General features: G+C 43.0%; 1 protein-coding gene and 1 long non-coding RNA gene across 4 annotated transcripts in view; one reads left to right on the top strand and one right to left on the bottom strand.

Moving 5' to 3' along the window:
• The first annotated feature begins 1,498 nt into the window (after positions 1-1,498).
• Positions 1,499-23,971, top strand: part of LOC129379696 (pre-B-cell leukemia transcription factor 1-like) — a 72,878-nt gene continuing 50,405 nt past the window's right edge. For all 3 annotated transcript variants that reach the window (XM_055060505.1, XM_055060503.1, XM_055060506.1), the window contains exons 1-2: positions 1,499-2,180; positions 3,581-3,654. In XM_055060505.1, the coding sequence (XP_054916480.1) occupies positions 1,996-2,180; positions 3,581-3,654 (259 nt within the window). In that variant the 5' untranslated portion in view covers positions 1,499-1,995. The remainder of the gene's footprint in view (positions 2,181-3,580; positions 3,655-23,971) is intronic.
• Positions 11,053-16,125, bottom strand: LOC129379703 (uncharacterized). The gene is made up of 3 exons (XR_008608232.1): positions 15,875-16,125; positions 15,575-15,762; positions 11,053-12,760 (listed from the first exon to the last, which is right to left on the bottom strand). It is a non-coding gene; the product is annotated as an uncharacterized LOC129379703 (long non-coding RNA).

Raw genomic sequence — 23,971 nt, 5'->3', positions numbered from 1 at the left:
CAGGATTTGGATTTGGTGTGAATGATTCTTTCTGACTGCGCCTGCCAAAGTATCCCCACATAACGCTGTGCAGGGTTAAATTATTGCGCATGATGGAGTGCACAACATTCAGGGCAAACCGCTTCACCTACATCCTCTCATGGCGCTGGTAAGATGATAAAAATAGTGATGGTCTTTCTTCCTGCAGAAAGCTTTCATCAATATTGAGAAATGCTGAAGATTGTGACAAAAACATGGAGACACAATATAGTGCCTGCATAGAGCTGTGATAGGATTGTTGGGATAGCAACAGGACAAAAAATATTTGTGAGCTCCACTATGTAGCAATATGTCACGAGTTCATCCCCATTTTACGAGTTCATCCCCATTTTAGATTTCTTCTGCTTTTGTCATACTTACAATTTTCGCCTCATAAAACAAATATTTGTTTGAAGATAACTTGACGACAATTTAACCTTCAGTTTTCAAATGATGATATAAAAAGAAAGCAATGTAAGGAAATCAGAGTTTCCTGAACAATATAGCCAAAGTTTGACTTGCAAGTACTATATGATAATATACACTGCAGAGAAACAGAAAGTAGTTAAAAAAAACTGAATTGGCTTTCTTAATCATATAACAAGGTTATTAAAATACAAATATTTTTCCACAATGGTTAAAATAGGTGGATTACCAAATTCATGTTATTGTTGAAGCCTGTCATCCAGCCCAGTGATTTACAGAACAGTGTTCAGACTTTAGTTCTACACTGGAGCTCCTTTTTCCATCCAGCCCTCCTCTTTCTCCTCCTCCTCTTCCTTCACTTCTCTCTTCCCTCTGAATGGCTCTTGGTGGAGCGGCGCAGCGGTTGTGAAGCAGCGCTGGGCCTGAAGGGCACTTTTCAGCCTGGCCAGACACACTCGGGTCTTGCTGCTTGGCTGCGCAACATGGGTCACCGCCTTACATTAGGAGGACCCTGCCAAAGTCATCCAAGCGGAGAACCTCGACATACCTGGAAATGAATGGACAAAACTCCAACAAAGCAAGTTGACTGTAGGATTTGTCTGCAATGTTTACATTACTGATATCAAAAATGTGTTTTTCATCTGTTATGTGTCTCATTAGTCGAATTATTTTCTGAGCCATAAATCTTCATCTAGCTAATATTCATAACAATTTTGGAGGGTGGCCAACAGCTCTGATTGGTGCACCTCATCTTGGCACAGTGTGGAAATTAAATGGCCTCGTGTGGCGGGAGAGCGGGTTCTGCTGAGGTCATAAGGAAGGTCCGGTTATTTACACCGAGTTCACGCTCAATCCATCAACAAGCCTTTTTTCCTCCCCTGATCGCAACACTATGCGGCCACACCGGAGCGTCTCCTCTGCATCCAACATTCCGATGATCTCGATGCTCCTGGAGGCGGGGCTAAATCCAGCACCTCTCCAATCACGTCGCGTGGGCGGAGCCTGACTCTCTTGTCTCTTCGCTTTGTCGCCGCCTGCCCAGCCTGCGCTGAACATGACAAAAAGCGAGAGGATGGAGCGAGTGAAGTAAATCCCTGCTGTTTCATTCCTCACAGCCACTTTTTCTCGCTTGTTTTCGGAAGACGGAGCGGGGTTTGGATACAGGAGAAGCATTAGTAGTTGAGAGCAGCTGTCTGTCTGTGTGTGTGGTTGAGCCCACAGCAGTTCAGATCAGGTTTCACATTCAGCTTCGACCAGCTCAGCTGAGAGAAGCAGCCAGAGAGGACTCGTCGCTCCGCTCTCTCCCTCTAACGCCACCTTTTTTCTTTTTTCTTTTTTCCTCTCCTGTTGGCGGAGCGTCTCTAAAACGCTCATAGGAAGAAATACCAGGATTTATTTCCTCTCTTCTCCGTCCTCCCTTCTTGTCCTCTTTTCTCTCTTTTCTTTTTTTTCTTTTCTTTTTCTTTTTTTTATTGTATTTATTTTTACAGAAAATTATCCTCGTGTGTGACAAATAGAACTAGAGCAAATAAATAAAAGGAGGCCGGAGACATGGACGAGCAGCCGAGGTTGATGCACTCTCACACGGGGGTGGGGATGGCGGGGCACCCCGGCCTGCCGCAGCACTTGGACGGCAGCGGAGGAGCCGAGGGCGACGGGAGGAAGCAGGACATTGGAGACATTTTACAGCAAATTATGACCATCACGGACCAAAGTCTGGACGAAGCCCAGGCCAGGTAGGAGACTTCTCGGTCTGGTGTCAGAGGGAGGCGGCGGGAAACCGGAGCTCATTTTGAAAGAAAGCGACAATAGAAGGAACATCACAACTGAGCTGCTTTTATAACACAACTTTCAACTCATTACATGTCAAATATGACAGTCAGCTATAATAGCAGAGCTAAAGGTCGAGCTCAAATCCACAAGTAGGCTACTGATATTTTTTTAAAGAATGGCGTTTATTGGCGACGTGTCACCGACTTTAAAAAATGACGTTTTGTTTTTGGTTTTTCCCCCGAGCTGCATTTAGTGAACACGGTTCACTTTATAGTCATGAAACATGTTCCTGACCCGCAGGACACTTTATTACAAATGACACGAGACTGAGTTTTAAACATGTCATCCATGTTGGTCCCGTATAAAAGTGACTGAAGCTTCAGGAATCACTTTAAGTTGTTGCGCAGTTTCATAAAAATACACAAAACGTATATATACATAAACCTAAATATGTTTAAAATTTGCCATTTTTGAACGTGGCAATTTCTTGGAGAAGCAGTTAGTAACATCGAGAGCTGATTGCAGCCCAGCTAGTTCATTTACTTCAAATATAAATATAATAAATTTACTTCAGACAAATATAATAAAATACTACATATCTTCATTGTTCAAGCTTTTATGTTCACCCACCTGTTCATCTTCCACTTAACTGTTTATCATGCATTGAGAAAGTGTTCATTAATAATTGTTCTTACATTGCTTCCAAACCCTACTAAGTTTATAAGGTAATACTTGTATTTTAAACTAAACTTCTCAAAATGATCACTGGGCCAGTTTTCATGCATTTTCCAGTCAATTCTGGACATACTCACTTACACAACTACTAATCTATATTTTATTAGTCTTGCATATTTTTTCACAGTAAGAAGTCATGGGTTCAGTTGAAAAAAAAAAAGATTATTATCCACTCAAATCTTTGTACAGTTTTTCAGTGAGTTACAATTTTAGAAGAACTTAGCTAACATGTAATTTAGGATATTTCCATTTGTCGAACATGTCCTGTTTTTAAAATGTATTACAGCATCAGCAGCTAAAACATTGTGATCACTATTAGTAAAATAAGTAGTGCAGAGGGGGAAAAAAAGCATTTTCAGATTGTTGAAACTCTGCTGTGTTTCTCAGGGATTAGAAGTTGGAACTGGTTGCAAATTTTCTTCAAGCAAGATCACTTAAATTGATTGTATAAATGGAATACTTGTGTTCCTACAGCATAATTTTATTTTTTTTAATCATAATTTGCACTGCAGCTCTTTGTGAATCAGAATGAACACTGAGCTCTACTCCATTCCCCAGGCTTGAGGTCTGTCTCTTAACGTTTTTCCTGCCTTCGGTTTTTGCTCACCAAGTCACCTCTCTGTTTCAGGAAACACGCTCTCAACTGTCACAGAATGAAGCCGGCCCTTTTCAACGTTCTGTGCGAAATCAAAGAAAAAACAGGTAAGTCTGATCTGCTTCCACGTCGCCACATCACACTTTGCACAGCCAAGAGCCGTGCAGCAGGTACAGCGACGCGCCGTGCGTTCCCTCCTGCAGCTGTTCAGCACTAGAAACCTTAATAAATCCCGCGCCGTAACATGGAGGAAGTTTCTACGGCACAACAGCGGAAAGCAGCGAGCTGGATTGTGACACGTACGCTGCTGTCTCCCCCTTGTGAGTTAACTGTCAAATCTGCTGAATACGTCTGTCTCTATTATGTTTTGTGTCTCTCTATTAAAGCGGTTGCGAGGCAGCGTGTCAGCAGAATAATTGCTTTGAGAGAAATAACATACAAGACGTAAAGTCATGTTTCCAGAGACGTCTCCAACTTCTCTTCACCTCGTGACATGTAAAAAAATTCTTGGTGAAATTGTTGCACTTTAGTGTGATCGTGTCTTTTATTCCTCCGTCTGCGACGCCAATAGAAACTTCCACCGATGAGATGGAAGTTGCTTAAGTGTGCCGGCTTGCTCTCGGTGTGTTTCACACTCATCGGTGCGTAAAATCAAACCGATTGGGTGGAGGCCGAGAGGGAGGGAAAGCTGCACATACTTGACCTTTTGGGGACGTTGGTGGCTGTTTATGTTGGTGATCCTCTGTCACCTGGTGCTGTCACGGATGTTTTCATCAGAGCTTATTTTACTGCCTAACTAAACTCTCCTCCCATTCCTCTTCCCACCTAGCCTGGCAGTTTATCTTGACTTGGCCGCAGCCTCATGAGAGCGAGAGCAACAGGGGGAGGAGGTGTGTGTGTGTGTGTGTGCGTGTGTCTTTTGAAGTCCGTTGCTTCTCTCTTCTTTCTGTTGTCTTGGTATGTTTTTTGGAGGGGGGAGTGACACAGATATGCGTGATGTTTCACTCCCTGCAGCTCGCCGGGGTTCACTCAAAGTTCGGCTGAGCTGCGAGTGCAAAGTAACCTGGACGGCTTCCTGCCTTCCCGTTCAGTTGGTAACACATTAACACAAGGTGTGGCTAATTTGAGATCTGAGGCTTGCTTGTTGTCACGTTGGAGCTGAGCTCTGGGTGGAAATAGAAAACATTCCTGCAGTTTTACGCCGGTTCCTCAACTCAGGTTCACTCTGTTTCTGGATCTCCTTGTCTGTCTTCTCACTAATATATCTTTTAATATATATATTTTTTATTTTTATTTTTTTGGTGTGATGCAGTAGGGGAAATGGTCTCACTATTTTAGATTTAAAGTCCAATTTGTTGATTATGAATTTCTGTTGATAAAAAAAAACAAAACAAAAAAAAAAACAGAAAATGCTTCTTTTAAAGACAAATTTAGAAAAGCTTGGAAAATAAGTCAACAAACGAATGTGGTGTTTTCTTCTATGTTCATGACTAGATGATGAAAATAAAAATGCATATTATCGTTGCTTACCTGTGCGAGGTATTTAAAATAGATTTAATTTTCTAATTTATTCGCATGAATATTATCAGTGTATTTATTCATATAATTTAACAGGTGTGTCTTTGCTGCTTTTGTTATTACCTGCTATAGAGTTATTAGCAGTAGATAAGTGAAGCTATTGCTCATTTAATCAAATCGTGTGCCGCTTTGCTGTCAATTCCAATGATAACATTGATGCACTTTTGTACGTTGATGTTAATGCTTAAACGTCAGGTGCCAAAGGATAGTCTCCCACTCTCCCACCTGCTGCTGTGCTCTGCCTGTCAGCTGGCTGAAAGAAGGCTTTCCTTACAAGAAAAACTAATTCTATTTTTCATGAAATTGTTATGTGATATTTTTGGTGGGTGATGTGGACTTAGACGTTTATTGCAGTATTTTGTGGAACTGCTGTGATAATGGAAAAAAAAATTATGAAATAAAAATGTATTGATTCATTTTTTTAGGTAACTGTATGACTATGAGTGCATGGCACATCATTCACATCACCACAAAAATATCGATTGTTCTTAACATTCCCATTTGAAACAGCTTCATCAAAACGCCACTTACTTAAAAATAGGATTTATTTCCCGGAGCTGCACTAAGTAACTGCATTTAATCATGTTTTTGAATTTACTAATATTTATTGATGGTCTTGTAGAACAAACAATGGAGAAAATAGTAAAAATAATATTTCCAATCGTACTGTCAGTTTTTTTTCTTTATTTACTGTAAATAACTAAAATTTGTCATGACAACGATAAATCAAAATTCTTATCATGATGATTTTTTTTTTTCAAGATAAACTATACAATAATTGACCTTACTGTCTAACTAGAGGTGCATAGAAAAAACATGATTCTATAGAGATTCACAGTTCGTAGTCCTGGGGATCCTGAATGGATTCAAAATTCTCAAAAATCATCTTTATATACCTGTCAGCTGTTGTCTTTGTTGTCTTATCATTAATCTTTTGCAGACATTTGTCTCTTTAGAATGATAATGGCACTAGATTATACACAACTTACAGAAAAACAGGTTTTCTTGGCCAGCTGATTAATTGGCGTCAATTTCCTCAATTATGGGAGATCCTTAACATGTGAAGCTGATCTTATTCCCTCATCTTATCAAACTCGACAGATGTCTAAAAATCAGTCTGTCCTCTTCTGCACTGCCATGAGAGAGGATTGACTCACAAACTGGCTCACCCGGTCATGTCTGCATGTTTGCGGTTAACAATAGAAGCCCAACTTGTTGCCAACTCAACAACTTTCTTGCTTTTTTCAGAAAAAAAAAAAAAAGGTTTCGGCCAAAATTGGAATCAGACATTTTGAACATCGGTGATCGGCGATCACCCAATCGGTGCACTCCTATTTGAATTACATTGTTGTGAAGCATGGTGTTCTTACTAAAGGTCATGTGACATCAGTCTGGCGCAGCGCTCTGCAGACGTGCCGTGTAAACGGAGTGGCGGCAGTGGCTCGCCGTGTTCGGGACCGCTCACCCCGCTCTCTGCCTGGGTGGATCTTCCATCCCAGCATCACACAGTGCCAGCACTGATCTAGAGCCTGAACTTCTGACCTGTGCTGTGTACTTTGTTTTTTTTTTTTCTGGGATGAAGTAAGGAATGGCCGGCAGAACTGCAGGGCCGTGTAAACAAGCACAATAGGGAAGGAAAGGCGAAGGAAGGAACACTTTAATGAAACCACGGCCATCCCTGTGTGACTGTGTGCTTCTTTTCGGCAGACAGCAGTTATGGTTTGTCGCTTTCCGTTCGTCGTCTGGCTACAGAATCAAAACATGAAGCTGATCCCAGCAGTTCATAGTAGAAAATCCCTGTGCTCTGATTCCATCAGACACCTTGCAACAACATTAAACTGCTTCCTCTCTCCTCTGCCAAGCTGACAGCCATGAAAGAATCAAACAATCCCTCCATCACATATTTTCAAGTTATGTTTTGTCTAGGTCGCCACCCCCCGCCCCATCACCTTTTTCATGATTGATGAAAAGGGCCCTTTAGATAAGCAAACGGCTGACAAACTGATTTGGAAAATGAGCCGCTTTGACCTCTGTAAACACTTCGTCAACATCATAAATCTTGAGCCGTGTCAAACAAACCCACTCCTTTACCGTGCTCACTCTGCTTTGACTCTGTTTAGTTTCTTTCCTCTCAACCTCAACAAAGGCCGCCTTTCCTTCGTGCTGTGCGTGTTTGTGTAGCGCATGGTTTCAAGCCTAGGGGATCCTCCAGTTAGGAGAGCGACCGGCCGAGTGATGTAATGTTATTTTTTGGAAGGGTGAAAATGGGGTGTTTTACAAGGTGGTAGAGGATAATGTTTGACAGGATTAAAGGAGCCAGAGGTTTGATTGTGGAAGGGGCATGGAAGCCCTGAACCGCTAAAGTCTCGCCAGGCATGGCTGGCATCTGCCTGCTTGTGTTACAGCCGCTGATCTCAGGTCAGTAACGAGTTGCCCACACGGCCATCGGATGTGAAGCTACATCAGGCGGGTGACTTTATTAGCAGAGTGATTGATGGAGAAGGAGTTGTAGTTAGCAGCAATAGGGAAGGAGTATTTAAGTAAAAAGCTTTAGCACATGGTTGAAATTGTGGCTTTTGTTTGAATCAATGGCTACAGCATTGATTCATTTTTTGTTTTCCAATAATTTATTTTAGCTAAAAATATGCAGATTTGAATCCACTTATTGGGGATTTTTTTTTCTCTCAGAAATGCTGTGTTCTGTAGTGTTAAATTGATAAAGTTCTCACTTAAAAGCCAAGTGTTTCATAAAAGGATTCAGTGAATAAGTCTCAACGATGGAACTGAAGTTGAAAATGAGTACGACCCCCCAGGTTGAACAGGCTCTCAGGGAGAGGAAGAGTGAGAGTGGAAGAGTGAGGTCTCCTGCCTGGATGGACACGAGTTGGGAAAGTGGTTTAGGAAGCTGACAGAGTTTAGTTTTCCTTCAGAGTCACAAGCACAGAACCACCAGAGTCAGTGCAGCGCCATAAACGCTGAACTAACACCATTACAGTACGGAACAATGTGCTTACATTATACATTATGCAAATTGTCAGTCCCCTAATTGATACGTGTTAATCATATTAAAGAGCTTAATTAGAGGAATATGAGTTGGTAATTAACACTGACATCAAGGAAAAGGAACGTGTTTTTTTTCCTTCTCATCTGACTGAAAAGGAAGTAAACATTCTACTTCCTGGCTTGCAGGATTCCTTCTGCTCTCCCAAGAACCGCTGGAGCACAAGTGTGTGAGAAGAACTTCCACTGTGGTTCACTCAGTGAAGGTAGCATCCACTTAGACTGGTAAAAGAGCGCACGTCCCGACGTCGCCCCCTGTCGTCCACTGCCGCCTGTGCAGCCTCGCTCCCTCGCAGCTTTCCTCTGCTAGCATCACATGGCGCCCTGCTTAATATGTTACGAATTTAATCAAGTCTGCAAATTTGTTATGCACGTTAAATTGAACATGCAATGGCACATGGGGAAGGTGGTTGCCATACCAACCCCCCCAGGAGTTCATTTTCTATAATGCAGTGTTTGGAATCTCATTTCCTCCTCCCTTCTCCCCCCCACAGCCCCCCTGCTGCTGCTAGCTGCAGACGCCACCTCCAGGCTTACGCTGTAATCCACCCCCCGCCTCCACCCCCACCCCCTCCCGCGCCCCACTGAGGCGACTCTCAAACACTGGGAGGCAGAGAGAGAGAAGGAGAGGTTTCTCTCCTCGTAGTGGAAATGACACAAATTAATATATGCCGTTTAAACCAGACCAAGATTAATGGTTCCCTTTCGCTCCAGCTTAGTCCCCCTGTCAGTTGCCGGGTGCTCGTTGGACAAAATCAACACTAATCAACATTTATTCCACTTTTGCTCCTGGGCTCTCCAGAGTCAACCCCCCGCACCCCCCCACCCTGTTAGCCCCCTGCCCACCTAGCCATCCAGCCCTTCCGCGGCCCGTCTCGCCACGCTCTTCACCTCTCATCCAACTCCTCCATACATCATCCTCCTCACAGCGCTCAGCTCCTCAGAGGAGAGCCTCCCCCCACACCCCCATATCAGGCCACATTACAGTCATGATAGATTTTCTCTTTTCATTTGCATCTTGTATTTAACACAGTGGAGCAGTTGCTCTGTCACCCTACAGCCTGAGCCTTTTTTTTTCTTTTTTAGTATCTGTGTTTGTAACTGTATCTGCACTCAGTTTACACTGCATTATGAGGAACAGGAGATGCATTAACTGCGTTCTGGAGCTGGCAGTGTATTTATACCGCACTCGGTTCTCCAGGCAGGTATTATTTCTGATTTCCCCACTAGCAGGAAGCCGAGCTTCAAGATCCCACAATAACACTGAAGCCTCCACACGAGTGTTTCCTGAGTTACCGGAGAGCTTTCTGGAAAAGCACAACATGATTGTGGGCGATAAATTTCTCTGACTGGCAGCAATGGCAACCACTGATCCAGCTCCCCGCACGCATTACACAGCTACCATAAGAACCCCACGAAGGCTCATAATGCAGGAGGCTTTGTTGTTGAGAAAAGGTAGTCGGAAGCAGAGGTGGGAGTTATACTGAGTGTTAAATTCATGTTAACTTCAAACAACCACTTATATATATTTCTATTACAGTTTTCACTTTTTATCTTCCTTACAGATCCACTGATCCACTTTTTTTACTTCTGATACCAATAACAATATCTGAGCTTTAGTATTGGCCAATACCGATCCGATAAAGAAAAACAGCTGAATTGACTTCAAGTGTTTTTTTTTTTTTATTGTTTGAATGGAAAAGTTTACACTAAATGTTTTTGAGACTGATTATCTTGTCAGTACTGTGTGATTGCCACAGAAGCAGACATCAGGCCAGCCGTTTCTCACTGCAGCTCAGATTTATTCACCATCCTCCCCGGCACTGCCGTCCTGTTGCCCCACTCCCCTCTGAAGCTGAACAGTGCTTGAGCAGCTGAAGCCTCTCTTCCTGCTTTGTAGAGATGTTTAGCGCCGTGTTGTCCATCTTGTCCCACTTCATGGCCAGAGGCGTTGTCACGGCACCAACTGGCCTCATTGAAGTGACACGCAGTGCTTTGTCAGCTCTGTGTCTCAGGTGCCAACGTGCGCTTCCTAAAATAAACTGTCATGCAGCATGGCAGGACAGAGAGATGTAATAGGAGTGTGTTGGGGCCCCTGTGCCCTCCCTACCCTTCCTGAAAGGAAACAAATGTTCCGCAGCAGAAATGTCTTGTGGCTTTGGACTGCTTCCCAGCCCCGTCACCAACAATGTGGTTGGGAACCTAAAGCGGGGAGCAGGGTAGTTTGCAGCATCAGCAGGGGGTCACAACGAGTAGATAACACCTTTTATGTGGACTCAGTTAAACTACGGACCTGTTAGATTCTGACAGATCTTTGTTATCTGCAGACATCCTCTCCCAGAAATAGCTAATGCTTACTGTTTTGAGCTCCTCTTCCTGTTTTATAAACGTCTGTCATAAAAGGAGGATGTGCGCTCAGTTGGAGCTCCGTTCAGATGTCCGGAGGTTGGAAGCGGAGAATATGTGTGGTAGCGTTTAGCTGTTAGCGGCCCTTGTGTTCATTAACTTCCTGGAACATTTATAGGAGCAGTTGTTGAAAGTGAAGTTAAAGCACAAAACGTTAAAATTCTTCAGTGATGAAGACCAGAGAAGCAGAAGGCTCCTGCAGGCGGACAGGAAGAGGTGCAGTGATGTTTCACTAAGCGTCTACTGGGGCCTTGATAACTTTTCCTCTGAACAGGTTTCAGGCCAAATATGGGGGGACAAAAGGACCAAATTACAATAAATAGAAAACATTAAACAGTGATTTAAATGTGTTATTAACACATTCATTAAATACATTTGGAAATAAATACACAAGCAATTTATTTAATATCTATTGAATTGATTATTTTATTACATGTGCTGCAAATAAAAAAAAAATATTGATTTAATTTTGAAAAGCATATAGTTGAAGGGATATTGTGTAGCTGCCTGAGCAATGAGAAGCTGGAGACGCTCTCCTGGATTCTGTGACCGGAAAAATGCTTTTATTTGAGTAACCCAGAAAAAAATAATAAAACTATCAAACAGCTCAAGAAGTGCTAAAAGTACGTACACCCTATTTAAATTTTAGGCCTTTGCATCTGAACATATCTAGTGTTTACTGGAATCAAAAAAATTATTTAACATCAAGGGTAAAAAGAAAAAACACAAGAATTCACTCTACTGTTTATTAAACAACAATGAAGTCAGAATAATAAAGCTGTGTGTGAAGAGCTTTCTAGGGAAAGTAGCAGCTAGAAAAGCTGGAGTTTTGTAACCTTGGAACAGGAGTATGGTTACACAATGCCAACGGGGGAAGACATCAACAGAGAGTATAGAGAAGCATCTGTTGCTGCTCATCAATCTGGGAATGAGTTAAGGTTCTGAACAATTTAAAGTCCATCAAACAACATTGGTAAGAAGCTGTCCTTCTTACCAGGATTAGATATTGCATCTGATTCAGCATGCATGCAGGTGAAGTTTGATCTCTGCTTGAAAAACTGCATCTGAAAGAATCACATGTTTTCTGGAACAACGTTCCATGTGTAGGATGACAGAGGGTAAGTTGAGGGATGTTTGGTACGGTGGGCCTGAAGTACAAACCACATCAACAAATCACTAAACACAACTTCAAATTTAAAAATACAAAAAATACAACATTAACAAAACAAACCAAGACATATCTGATTGGTTGACAGCAATTTTAACTTTAGAAAAAGAAGTTCTTCTGGCTTCAGCCATTTTGGTGAAAGTATGAATGCTATGTATCTACCACTTTCCAAGAATGTTTTCAGTTGGGACATTCTACAAAACTTTGTTCAGCTTTGTTCTTTTTCACAGTTTGGGTAATACGTAGTGCTGTGACTGCCTGCCTGTACCAATGCCAGAATAACTTCTGCTTCTAAAGTCTAAAGTGTTGTTGTCCAATCAGCGATGCCGATCACTTCAATTTTGTTAATGTTATTATGTTTTGTAATTTATAGTTGTGCTTGATTTTAGAATATCTTGTTGTGTTTAAATTTGATTTGCTGAAACAGTTTGCCTGTCGGGGCATAGTGAGCAGCACTGTGTTTGGTGAACAAGCAGTGATTTTGGCTTGTTGTTTAGCAACAGAACCTTCAGACTAATCAGAAAACAGTTAATATAACTTTATGTTGAATTCATCTGTGTGTGTTTACACACCTACTACTATTGGATAAAATAATGAAAAATGAACATCGGTTTAAGGAAATTCTGATGGACACCATTAACCCTTGACTTATATTTTATGATGAAATCATCTTGAAATAAATGTCGTTGCTCCTCTGGAAGCCAGCTGGCCGGCGTGTCGCCTCTCCTCCAGCAGATAAACCCCGTCGCTCCGTCCTTTCGCTTCAACAAAAGGCTGGTGTTGATAAGTTAATATTCTGACAACAGAGATGAGATAAAGAGGTTTTAAGAGTTTGGAGGATAGCGTAACCTTGATAAAACGCTCATCTCACTGACACTGATTTTCTCCATCCATCTTCATCCGATCGGAGGTATGCAAATGGCGCCCTGGGCCGGGAGCGCAGTACAGTGCTGTTAAATGGGCCATTTCAAATGTTCTTTGTAGCACGCTGACTTTACCCCCTAAAAAGGCAGGGAAAAAAAAACCTGTCAGCTCGGCACAAACTCAAGTCTTCTTTGGCGGCATTTTTTTTCACCTTTATCTTACGTCTCCTTCTACACCCAACACTCTCCAGCTTCCCTCCTTGTGCGCCATACAAATTAGGCAGACACTGACAGTGTCAGAGCGGCTAGTCATGAAATATTAACAGCTTGTAGAGAGTTTTACATTGCTACATTCCCCTTCATTTTTAACTATGTCAGCACAGACTGTTAAACATTTATTTGTGTGAGTTCAGGGAGACTATTACCCCAACACCCACCCACCCCCCCACCCACACACACACACACACACACCCTCATCCCCTCCTCCGTGCTGTAGATGATATCTATCAAGCTCTGTTTCACTCCAACCATATTTGCCTCCCAAATGAAAGTGACAATTTGTGTCTACCAATGCTACATGATCTCCGGATGCAAGATTTTATTATAGCAAGGCGCTCATTGCCATATAAACCTTGTAGTGGTTTGTTTGTGAGTTGGAAGGTAAGGCAGGCGGATATGAATAATAAATCTGACGTAGTAGAGAGCTTCTAAGTTTCTTTTTCTTTGTCACCTGCATTCTCATGTTTGGCTGTGTGGGCGGGGATGGCCCCTGTGTTCCTGGTCCTTTTTTTTTTTCGTGGATGGCCTCTGTAAAGATGGAGCTGTCAATCATCTGCAGGCTGGCTGAATCCTGAGAGGCAGCATGGCTCCTCTGTGAAGGACTGGAACAATGACTTTCTGTTGTCACGCAGCGTCTTGTGGACACAGCTCTGGCTTTTAATTAAAAACACCCTGTCAGTTTGGAAGGAAGGACGCAGACAATGTCCAGATTATTGAACCGGTCAGAGACTTTACATCCAATTTCTGATTAACAATTTAGCAGCAACATTATATCTAAAATATTAGAAAGAAAATGCAGCTTTGGGAACTGAAATAGCAAGGCCCACTGCTGCTTGACATGCGATTGGCTAGCTTTTGCAAATCAGCCAATCTAGGAGCTGCAGGAGCTGATTAGCCAGAATGAATGAAAAGATACAGAAGACTGGAGATGACAATAGATTCTGATTTTTGGGGCTATGATTTGATTTTTATGATTATTCATAATGGCTTCTTCTTCAATGCACCGATCCGATGTCAATCTCTGTATCGGATCAATGTCAGCCAGTACTAAACCTTAAATATTGACATCAGTATCAGGATTTCTACAAAGTGGATCATAAATCCCTATAATACATAGGTGTACAAAGGATCATCCACACCAGTCTGTTGTGCAAGGAAGAATGTCAAATGGAGTCTCTTTCATATTTATTCAATTTTAAACATTAATCCATATTTAGATGAACTCACTCCCTCCCTCCCTTGCAGCCTCCATTTTGTTTTTATGAAATGGTCACAGAGAGAACTCCACACCTTTCTACAGACAACCTCCTCCATGGACGAAAATGTTGCAATTTCCATTACAACTGTGCAACATTATAGACGTTTTAGCCATGTGACAGTCTTTGTAGTTATTGAGGGAAAAGTCATTAACATGTGCATAATTCCTCACCAAGTGGGATAAAAACTCCTTAAAAGTATTTATGTCACCTGCATATACAAAACCTGGACAGTGGAGGCAAATGTAATTTTCTGAGCCAACATTTTGAAACAAACTAAAAAATATATTCTTAGTGTTGTAATTGAGATTGTAAAAATAATCTGAGGACACTTTAACAGAAAACAAATCCTCCAAGTCTGAAGGACTCTGAAAGCATTTCGTCCCGTTGCCACAGAGCAGTCCAGCTCATTATTTGCAGCGTTGCCCTCGGCACCTTAATATACTGTTTCACAAATGAAATCTGCTGTGCAACAGAACAGCTAGAGAAAGCTGAGAAACAGCTTTTAGACTGCAGGACAAATGTGTAGCGTCTAATGGGGTCTATATGCACTTAGTTTGCTGCTAACTCCTGGGACTCAGAGGGAAATCAGAAGGAAAATGTCTCCGTCTCTTCTCTCTGCCGTGTAGGAAGTCAGGTAATGAGGTGCATCCTCCTCTCTTATTACGTGTGGCTGGGGCTTCCTTTCTTCTGACTGATGACGATGTGTGGCTCAGGTAGCTGCCAGCAGGACGTGATTAATTAAAAGCAAAATGAGGCCAGTTTGTCATATTGTTGTGACTGCGGTCAGAGAGCAGGGCAAACTCCCGGGCCGACGCAGCTGGAGCCACGCCAAGGTTACTACAGTTAACTAAAACTAACGGAATAGCAAAAACTTAAATGGGGAAAAACTGATTGACTGGGACTACATTATGTGTTTAGAAGACTAAGACATACTCAGATTATCGATAAAATATTCTAAGATTTTGTTTTCATGAATCTATTTATTGGCCTTTCGAGCTGGTAGGAAATGAATGTCCCCCCACAGCTGTCGGAATATTACCGTATTCCATAATTATTATTATTATAATACGTTAGTTTGCAAAGTAGTAACAGCAAAAGTTGGGAGAAAACTTTTGGTGTCAGTTGGTTGTTAAACAATAACTGAGTAAATTTTTAAAAATGGTGTCTTCTGTTGGGTAATCAATGTATTCAAAATCACAATGTAATACTTTGAATTTTGCACCTGAAAATTAATCAAAGTATAAAAAAAACTAAAACTATCACAATGACTAATAAAAACTAAACATTTAACTAATAAAACTAGAAAACACACTCTAAAACCAAATTAAAGTAAACTGAATTAGACAAAAAGTTACAACAAAATAAAACTAAACTACAAAGACAAACCCAAAACTATCTTAACCCTGAATCTCACCTCTGCAACTCGTCTGGTTCTGCTGCTCCTTGTCCAATTCCCATCGCCTCAGAGGGAGCTTTATTCTTTGAGCTTGTTGCTGCTCAGACTTTCTCCATGCCGACTTGGTAACAATTAGGAGGCGTCTGCTTTGGACCGGGTCTCAGAAAATGGAAGCGTGCTGAGCGAGGCAGACTTAATTAACAGCTCTAGAAGAGAGAAAGAGAAAGAGAGAGATCCTTTGTGTGCTGAGTTGGAAGTCTCAAAGAACCACAGTTGAAGCTGCTTTTGATTTTGCGTGTTTGCGAAGTGTACACTCACTGAGACTTCTCAGCTGCCAGCTGTAGCTATCGCTGCACGCCCAGAGAGGAGAGAAAGTCTTGTTTGTGTTGGCCCGTGGTGTTGCTCCCAGCGTGCAGCCCAGTCTTTGTCAGCAACCCTGTCAGATCTGTCTCCGGCTGGTTCCACGTCATAAAGGCCGTCCCGTCCTGGGAAAGACAGGTGTCAGCAACATGTGCTGCCTCCCATTCTGCCTGCTCGCAGAATGGGAGAGGGCAGAGGAACGACCAGTTTGAAGCCCAGCAACTTGGAGAGATGGAAGCATGAGCATCCAAAAGCTGGATCCAGCTTTTGGATGCCGGATCTAGTCCTGTAGTGCCAGAGAACCAGCTTGGTGCCATGTCATTGTGGATGCATTCATACCAAACCTTTAATCCAGCTGTAGTTTGTTTGCCTAGAAAGCCCAGTCCATTTGGGGAGGTGTGAATGCATGATCAAACTGATGTGGATCAAAAGAGCTATCTCTGGTCCACCTACAAACCTAGCTCTCGGTTTGGTTGAAGTGAATTGTGGTTTGGTTCAAATGGATGTACAATTGCCAAATGGACCAGAAATTGCTCCAAAAGTAGGAAGCAAACAATAGTGTAAGGGTTTCTGGGTAAATACAACCAAACAAACACAAGAGTCAAGGACTAGTGGGAGAAATTGACTTGTTGGTCTTTTACTGACGATTAAGCTGAAATACTACAACCACTAAAATCTGACACCACTTCATTTTTGCTTATATTTTAAGAAGAAGGAAGCTGTGCTCACTGTCTTTTTCTGAGGTTTTTGTGCCATTCCCTTCAGTGGTTCTTGGTGTAGCGCCACCACAGGTGTAAACAAGTTTTTCAAAGGGTTTGGATCGTTTGACACTGTGCAGTGTGAAAGAGAATCGCAGCAGCTGAAAATGTAACAAATTTTGGTCCCCAATTGAACCGAGTCTACCGGACCATCAGGTGTGAAAACACCCTATGTCTCTGAACATGTCTCTTACAGTGAAAGTTTGGTCCTCCTTCTGGTATATTCTGACCTTGTGATTGGTTGTCTGTCACCTTACAAAAGCAGAACTTGGGTAGCGCATGGTTAGATCTCAATGCATTGCAGAGCGGGGCAGCATCCTGACTGGCTGACACAATGACTGACAGATTTATTATGTTCTGTGAGAAGCACAAATGAAAGCAATTCATGAAAACGCCTTCCAAACAGACCACACTCATCCATCCTCAGAGAGACCTCAGAGAGAGAATCACTGGTTCCTTTGTTTGAATTGTTCCTGCTTTGCACAGAGGATCTGCTTCAGCTAACAATGTGCTTCTTCTACAAAGGAGCTTATGAAGAAGTTCTCTGTTTGTGGAGTTAACAGGATTTATTTTTTGTAAGATTTGGATAACGGGGTAAGCAGGTTGTCAAAGGAGCATCGTAGGCAGTAAGAATTAGATGAATAATCACCTATTATTCAAACTACTATATTAGGACCAGTGCAACTTGTGGCACTGGAAGCACCACAATAATTAAGTTGAATTATCTGACGAAGCTCCGTTCTGTTGCTGTTTGAGAATCTCATTTAGAAATAAAAGAGAAAATAATTATTGAGTTTAAAGTCAGACTATCTGATGAAACACTAACGACCAAAACTTTGGTTTTGCAATTGCAGTGTTTCCATTAAAAAAGAAACACAATGACAATCACTCATAATTAAGTTTGCTGTTGTGATATTAAGTGTTTTTGATTTACTTTTTCTTGTGGAAAAAAAAAACATGTTGCTAAAGGAGTACAATGTGGTCAGTTTCTACAAAACTGCATTGGTTGAGGACTGATTGGACACAACATTGAGTTGGATTTCATATTTCAAGTGTCGTTCATTCTCACTCTGCCACATCTGCAGTATATTTGGCTAGCTGGATGGACCGCCCTGATGTGTATTTCATTTGACTGAGATGCTAAAATCCATGGAAAGTAGAAAGGACGTTGTGTAATGGTAAAGAACTAAAAGTGTCTGGAAAATGTGAATCAATATATTTGTGGCAATTTGTAGCAGTTAGAAGGTTTTATTTAGATTCCCAGGGCTTTCAGACAGACGGTCTAATGATTGGCAAATATTTAGTTGTTATTTAAATGGATCAAAGCAAAGAGCTACATCCACTTTTGGTTTCTTAATGCATCAACCAAAAGCACGCACTTTTTTAAAACAGATTAAAAATGCAATTAAGATTTCTTACTCCTGCATTCCACTACTATCCTTTGGAAATAAATTGGTATTTGCAGAGAATCAGAACCACCAGATCAAATCAGAACATGTGTTTACACCAGATAGCTGCCGGATCCATGTGTGCCACTGGAGTGCTGAATAGTTTTCTCCAAGGTAGAAAAAGCGCAACAGCTACTTTCCAGCAGGAGCAACAAAGCAGGCGTTCCTGTTTGGGACCGTTCCTCTGGTCCATATGAGCAGAGCTCACACACAGCTGCACACAGAACAATCTGTCAGAACTGACTTTCTGGATGTTTTTCTAAGAGCAGACAGGTAAAGAAGAGGAAGAATCGAGTAGAAGTTGTTTTTTTTTTTCTGTGGAATATTCATTCATAGAGCAGGTAGATTTTAATTCAGCTCAGGCTCTGGAAGGCATGTGTCAGGCTGTGTTCCTGTACCGCTTCGGTTTTCTCCCTCTGTTGTTTTTGCAGTCATCTAAATTGATCCGGTGTGAAGGCAGACAGATATTGCTGTATTTTTAATGTCTTTCAGCAGCCGCATTAAGTGTGCAGTTTGTATGGTGGGTGGGAGGGGAGTGGGGTTTGGGTGGGTGGGTGAAGAGGTTGCTGGCTGCTGTGACATTAATAATTTAATTGCAGCCGCCGATCTGAATGCTGCAGGAGCTCCAAGTGATGGATATTTTTAATGATACGGAGATCAACGCCCCGGCGCGCCACCACGTTGCGTCTGTCAGCAGGAATCCGAGGGCGATTGCGATATTGTTTCTGTTCTGATCTTTTTGTCAGTCGTGGGGGGTTGGCGGGGGGTGGAATGGGGCTGAAGGTCTCTGGCCCGAGCGAGTGTGTCCCTCTCCCCGCTGCTGTCAGCGCTGACGCTCCTCATGTTTATTTCATTTTGCGTCTGGGCTGTCTCGTTTCCCTATCCTCCAATGTCATTAACGCTCCGAGCCAGGACCCTGCAGCGCCGCGCCTAATGAATTCCTCTGCGGCTCCGCGCGCTCCCCTCCCAGTTACCCCCAGCTCAAGGTGTCAAATTAAAACTGGCTGAGAAAAGAGCCAGGAATCAGTCTGGGCGAGCGCTTGTTTGTTTTAAGCGCTTCCCACCAACCGCCATGGCGCTGATTTCCTGACCACTGAGGGCAAACCAACTTTTAATCATCCAATTAAGAGACGAGCCAGTTGACACGCCCCCTTTTCACCTCCATTTGTGTGTGTGTGTGTGTGTGTGTGTGTGTGTGTGTGTGTGTGTGTGTGTGTGTGTGTGTGTGTGTGTGTGTGTGTGTGTGTGTGCATCGCGATTGATGGGATTGCTTTCCACTCATAAGTTGTTTCTGCTAGCATTTTTGTCTCTCCAGGATAATTTGGGGGATGAAGTCAGCAGTGAGCATGCCTGGTTGGCTGCTAATTGCGCTTTATTTAGCTGTCATGGTGAGCAGCGTAACGAGCCCCGACGTGTTATGGAGCCGTGGAGCTGTGGAGGGGGGGAGAAGCTCTCCCTATGTTCACCCTGCTCTGATCCAGCATTCTGATGAGCCTTTTCACCTCACACTCTGCGAATCACAGATGCACCAATCAGCCGCTGGAAATGCAGCAGGAATCAGTCAGTTTGTCCCTTGATTGGCTCTTATCAGCAATCAGCATGTTAAATCCTTCCATTAAATGCATCAAACTTCAGAAATTGGTGTATTTTCAGCCTGTTGATGCATCCACCAACACCTTCATGTTGGTTTTGGATTTATGCGAATTAAGGGTAAAATCTAGTGGTAGAACTCCAAAAAATGCATTTGACTGAGTTTATCAAATGCATTTTGATTGACAAAATGAGCAATAAATTCTATTCAAAAATCCCTTTTGCTCCTAAATTATTGACACGTGACCTCAAAAGCAAATTTATATTGTTTTTGGGACGTGCTGTGGTGGTGCAGGGGGTTAGCACGCCCAACATTTGGAGGCCTCGGTCCTCAAAGTGGATGTCGTGGGTTCGAGTCCTGGTAACCTTTGCTGCATGTCTTCCCTCTTTCCTGTCTGCCTACTGTCAAAAATACGAGACACTAGTGCCCCAAAAGCTCTTCGTAGAAAAAAATGTTACAAAAAAAAATTATGTTGTTTTTAATTTGTTATTCAGGTTATTCAACCGACAGATTGCTGCAAATCTCCATTCTATCCCTTCATCTTGATGGGGAACTCCTGATCATTCATGGAACTCTTTCAGAAATGAGGACTGTGAACTCTGACATTAGCGTGCTGGTGCCACAAGATTAGCATTGAGATGCTAGTTTAGCTTTGGATAGCTTTGCTTATAAACTAAGTCCTTTTAGCACAACTTGAATACAACTATAGTCTTTTCCAATGAGATACATTTCTGAAGCTAAAATTAACCCCTAGTGAGCCAAGCGAGGCAGCTTCTGCTGTTCGCTGATGTCGCTTGCAGATTTCTGGCCGGACGGAACCTCTGAATGTAACATAAAAAAAACATAATTGCATTAAAACTTTAATGTGTTAAAACCTACATAATTAACTGAGCACAATGAATGCATTAAAGTCTCAGCCCCAGTTGAACAATACGAGCTAATCTCAAACGAACATTGTTTCTCAGGCAGTGTGTAACAGCCTGAGCTTGATAACACAGTTCAAACATGAGCCGTGTGCTTTTAGCCATAAGTGAGGCCGCCACTGTTCTATAGCAGCCTCACTTATTAGTTCCATTAGCTTTCCCAATGGAAGTGACCAGAACATGGTCAGAGATGCCGGCCCACCTGTGTGGCTCCCTCTGCTACAGTAATGGCACTGCTGGATGGGAGATTGTCAATCAATTAATCAGAGCAGCGGGTGGTTTCTGTAGGGGGAGGTTAACGGCAGCATGGAGGAGTGCAGTGCAGTGCACGATCATCCGCCCTGTTTGCAACTACAGCTGCTGCTGCAGAACGCTTAGAGGAGTGAGGAACTCCACACCTATCATCCCCCCAGATCACAAAGGAATCCTTGGGATGAATCCAGTGGGATCTGCACTGGAAGTCCACGGCTTGTTAGTCTGGAGGAAGGCGCAGCCTTAATTAAAGATGCGTTAATAGGCCTGAAAAGGCCGCATCTCCACTTTAGGGGAGATTTGTGGAATCCGTGCTGTGATATATTTCAATTAAAGATCAATTAAAAAAATAATGAGGATGCTATTGAGAACGGCAGGCGGCTCGTCGGACGGACTGAGCTGCTCAGCTGCATCCTGGAGTTCCTTTCTCCAGTTTTTGAAGAACACACACACAAAAACCAGACATTCGCTTCTGGAGGGAGTGGCCGACGTGTTGGCTTAATTAAATTTCTTTCCTCCCTCCACCACCCTCCTCCCCTCCCCTCACCCATTCTCTACTCTGTTTTCAGCTGGCAGAGCAGCAGAGTGGCTCGGAGACACGGAACACTAGTTGTGCTGGCAATTATGCTAATGGGATGCTATTAGGCCATGATTCCGTATGAGCGATCGGGGAGAAGAAGAGCCCCGGCGGCGGGGAATGATAACGGAGCGTGCGCCTCGTTGATACGGCTCCAGCAGGACGATTTGCATAATGAACCCTCCCCGCTAACGAGGGGCGTGGTCTAGTGGCGCGGCGCCGAGCCACTTAGGAAAGCTCCGGAGTCGCAGCGTGAGGCAAGCCGACACCAAGAGCACGACGTGACAGAAAAGATTCATGGACTTCACTGGTGGCTGTGAAAGCCATTTTGGCACAAATGGAAGCGTAGCATGCACATCCTCCAGCTTCCTGTGTGCGCTCTGCTCAGCGTCTCCTCCTTCAGGGAGGGACACGCGACAAGACTCCGTTCCCCTCCTAATGCACTCGGATCCTGAAAAATGGATGAGGGAATCTCCACCCTACTCACATTTAGCCACCTAGCTTAGACTCAGTAACATCCAGTGTCTTTTTGTTCTTGTTGTTTCTCCTGTGAAGTGCTGGCTCATATATAGTTTTGTTATTTCTGGCAGCTCTCTTCCAAAATATCTTCCATAAATAGGAACAATTCAAATATTCATTATGCTGCCATTGTCAGTTTATTCAGATTTTTTCTGTACTTTCAGCCTTTCTCTTGAGAGTCATTTTGCATTTTATGTGCAGCACACACTCACACAGGCAGGCATGTAGGTTTTTGTGTGATTCACTGAGAGCGAGGCGGGGAACCACCTGGGGGCACCAGAGCCCGGTGGGCCCCCTTGGTAGCAGAAATAAAACAAGCAGAGCAGAGATTGCTCCTTCGTGCTTGCATGTTTGATCACTCGTTTTTCCCTACTTTATTAATCCTGGGTAATCCACGGACACCACTGACCTAAATGCTGGCAAGTTGTTAATCTGAGGTGTTTTCCACCTTGATACCTGTTCCGATAAAAAAAATAAGTAAATTAATCGCATGACAGATAAACATGAGCTCAGTAAGTTCCAGTTCCATGCTTTTGTAATTACATCATGATTTCTGTCTCTTTCTACCAAAGACACTGGATGACAAAAAGCTTCACTCTGGTGCATTGACTGACACCCCTCCTTCTCGTTTCCTTAGTAAAGGGCTCCATTGGAGGTGAACACATAGCAATAAAAGTGACAAAAGTTGAACATTTTTTAACTTTCTTATATTGCGTTGCTAGTTCATGTGTTGCTAGCTTGTGTGTTGCTAGCCCGCTTGTGGCTAGCAACATGCTATGAAGCTATCCATGCCAGAAGCTATCCTGCGCGTGGCTAGTTTGCATAAGGCTAGCCTACATGTGCACAAGCTTGAAATCACTCATGTACACGTTTGTCAAAGATTGTGAAGCTGTTGGTGTATTTCAATGTGCTGTACTGGAACAGAGTTATTAGTTAAATGTGTAATTCAGTGAGTTGAGGTCAGTGTTTAAAAAAACAAGTCAATTTGGGAGTTTTTCTGTATTGGATCGATATGAGCTGATACTAAACCTGAGATATCGGTATTGGTATTGGAAGTGAAAAAAATTGGATCCCTAATCTTTATGCTTTTGGTCAACAATGGTCTCAAAACGACAATATTATCGTTTATCGCAATAATTTCTGGAACAATTTGGAACATTTGTTATTGCGTCCATGGTCACGGTTGTGTGTGTTTCACCTCTTGATCCGATCAGAGCGATCTGGAAGCCCAGGGGAAGACATTAAACTCCCACAGCACCCCCCTCAGGCAGCTCTCCGTTCCGCTCATCCTCTGCCTTAATGAGAGCTCCTCCTAATGATGTCAGCGGCTGCAGCGTGGGGACACTTCCACAGTTAGATCTCCATCTCCGCCCGCTCTCAGACGTGACCGCTATGCTGATGAATCCAGCGGATCAATAATTTAGACCTCGGCTCCTGATAATGTGTGTGTGTGTGTGGGGGGGGGGGGGGGGGTGATCCATGTGAGTGGGCTCAGCCTGAGCTACAGTCAGAGTTAAGTAGAAGCCCCTCTAAATGTGTTTGCTGTAAGCAGCTGACACATTTATGTTTACTGGAATCCTTATTGCTCTCCGCTGCGTCTAAGTGCTTGTTTACCTTGCTTTCTATACCCTGCGTGTGATTATTGCAGTCTGCAGAATCCCTCCCAGAGTCTTCTGTCTGCCAAATGATTTGCATTTGAAATACATGTGGATATAATTGATTTAGAGGCATGAATATTGATAGCATCTTATCAGGCCGGTGCCCGTGCCCGGCAGCGCGGCGAGAAGAAATAATGGTCCTCTGAGCATTTTTCTGGTCATCTCGCCCCGGCGGATGCACACATAATCTTTAAATGTAGAGCGCCTTGGCTCCGGAGCCTCTCCATCTCCCTCTGGGGAGGGATCCATGCATCTTTTAAGGACTCCTCACATCAAGGAGGCCCGAGCAGAGTACCCTGCAGTCTCTGCCTCAATTATTAAAGCCGGGT

This window comes from Poeciliopsis prolifica, unplaced genomic scaffold (genome assembly GCF_027474105.1).
Source record: "Poeciliopsis prolifica strain line A6 unplaced genomic scaffold, Auburn_PproV2 SCAFFOLD060, whole genome shotgun sequence".
Lineage (NCBI taxonomy): Eukaryota > Metazoa > Chordata > Actinopteri > Cyprinodontiformes > Poeciliidae > Poeciliopsis > Poeciliopsis prolifica.
Note: the sequence above shows the minus strand (reverse complement) of the source record. Positions and strands in the feature narration are given on the sequence as shown.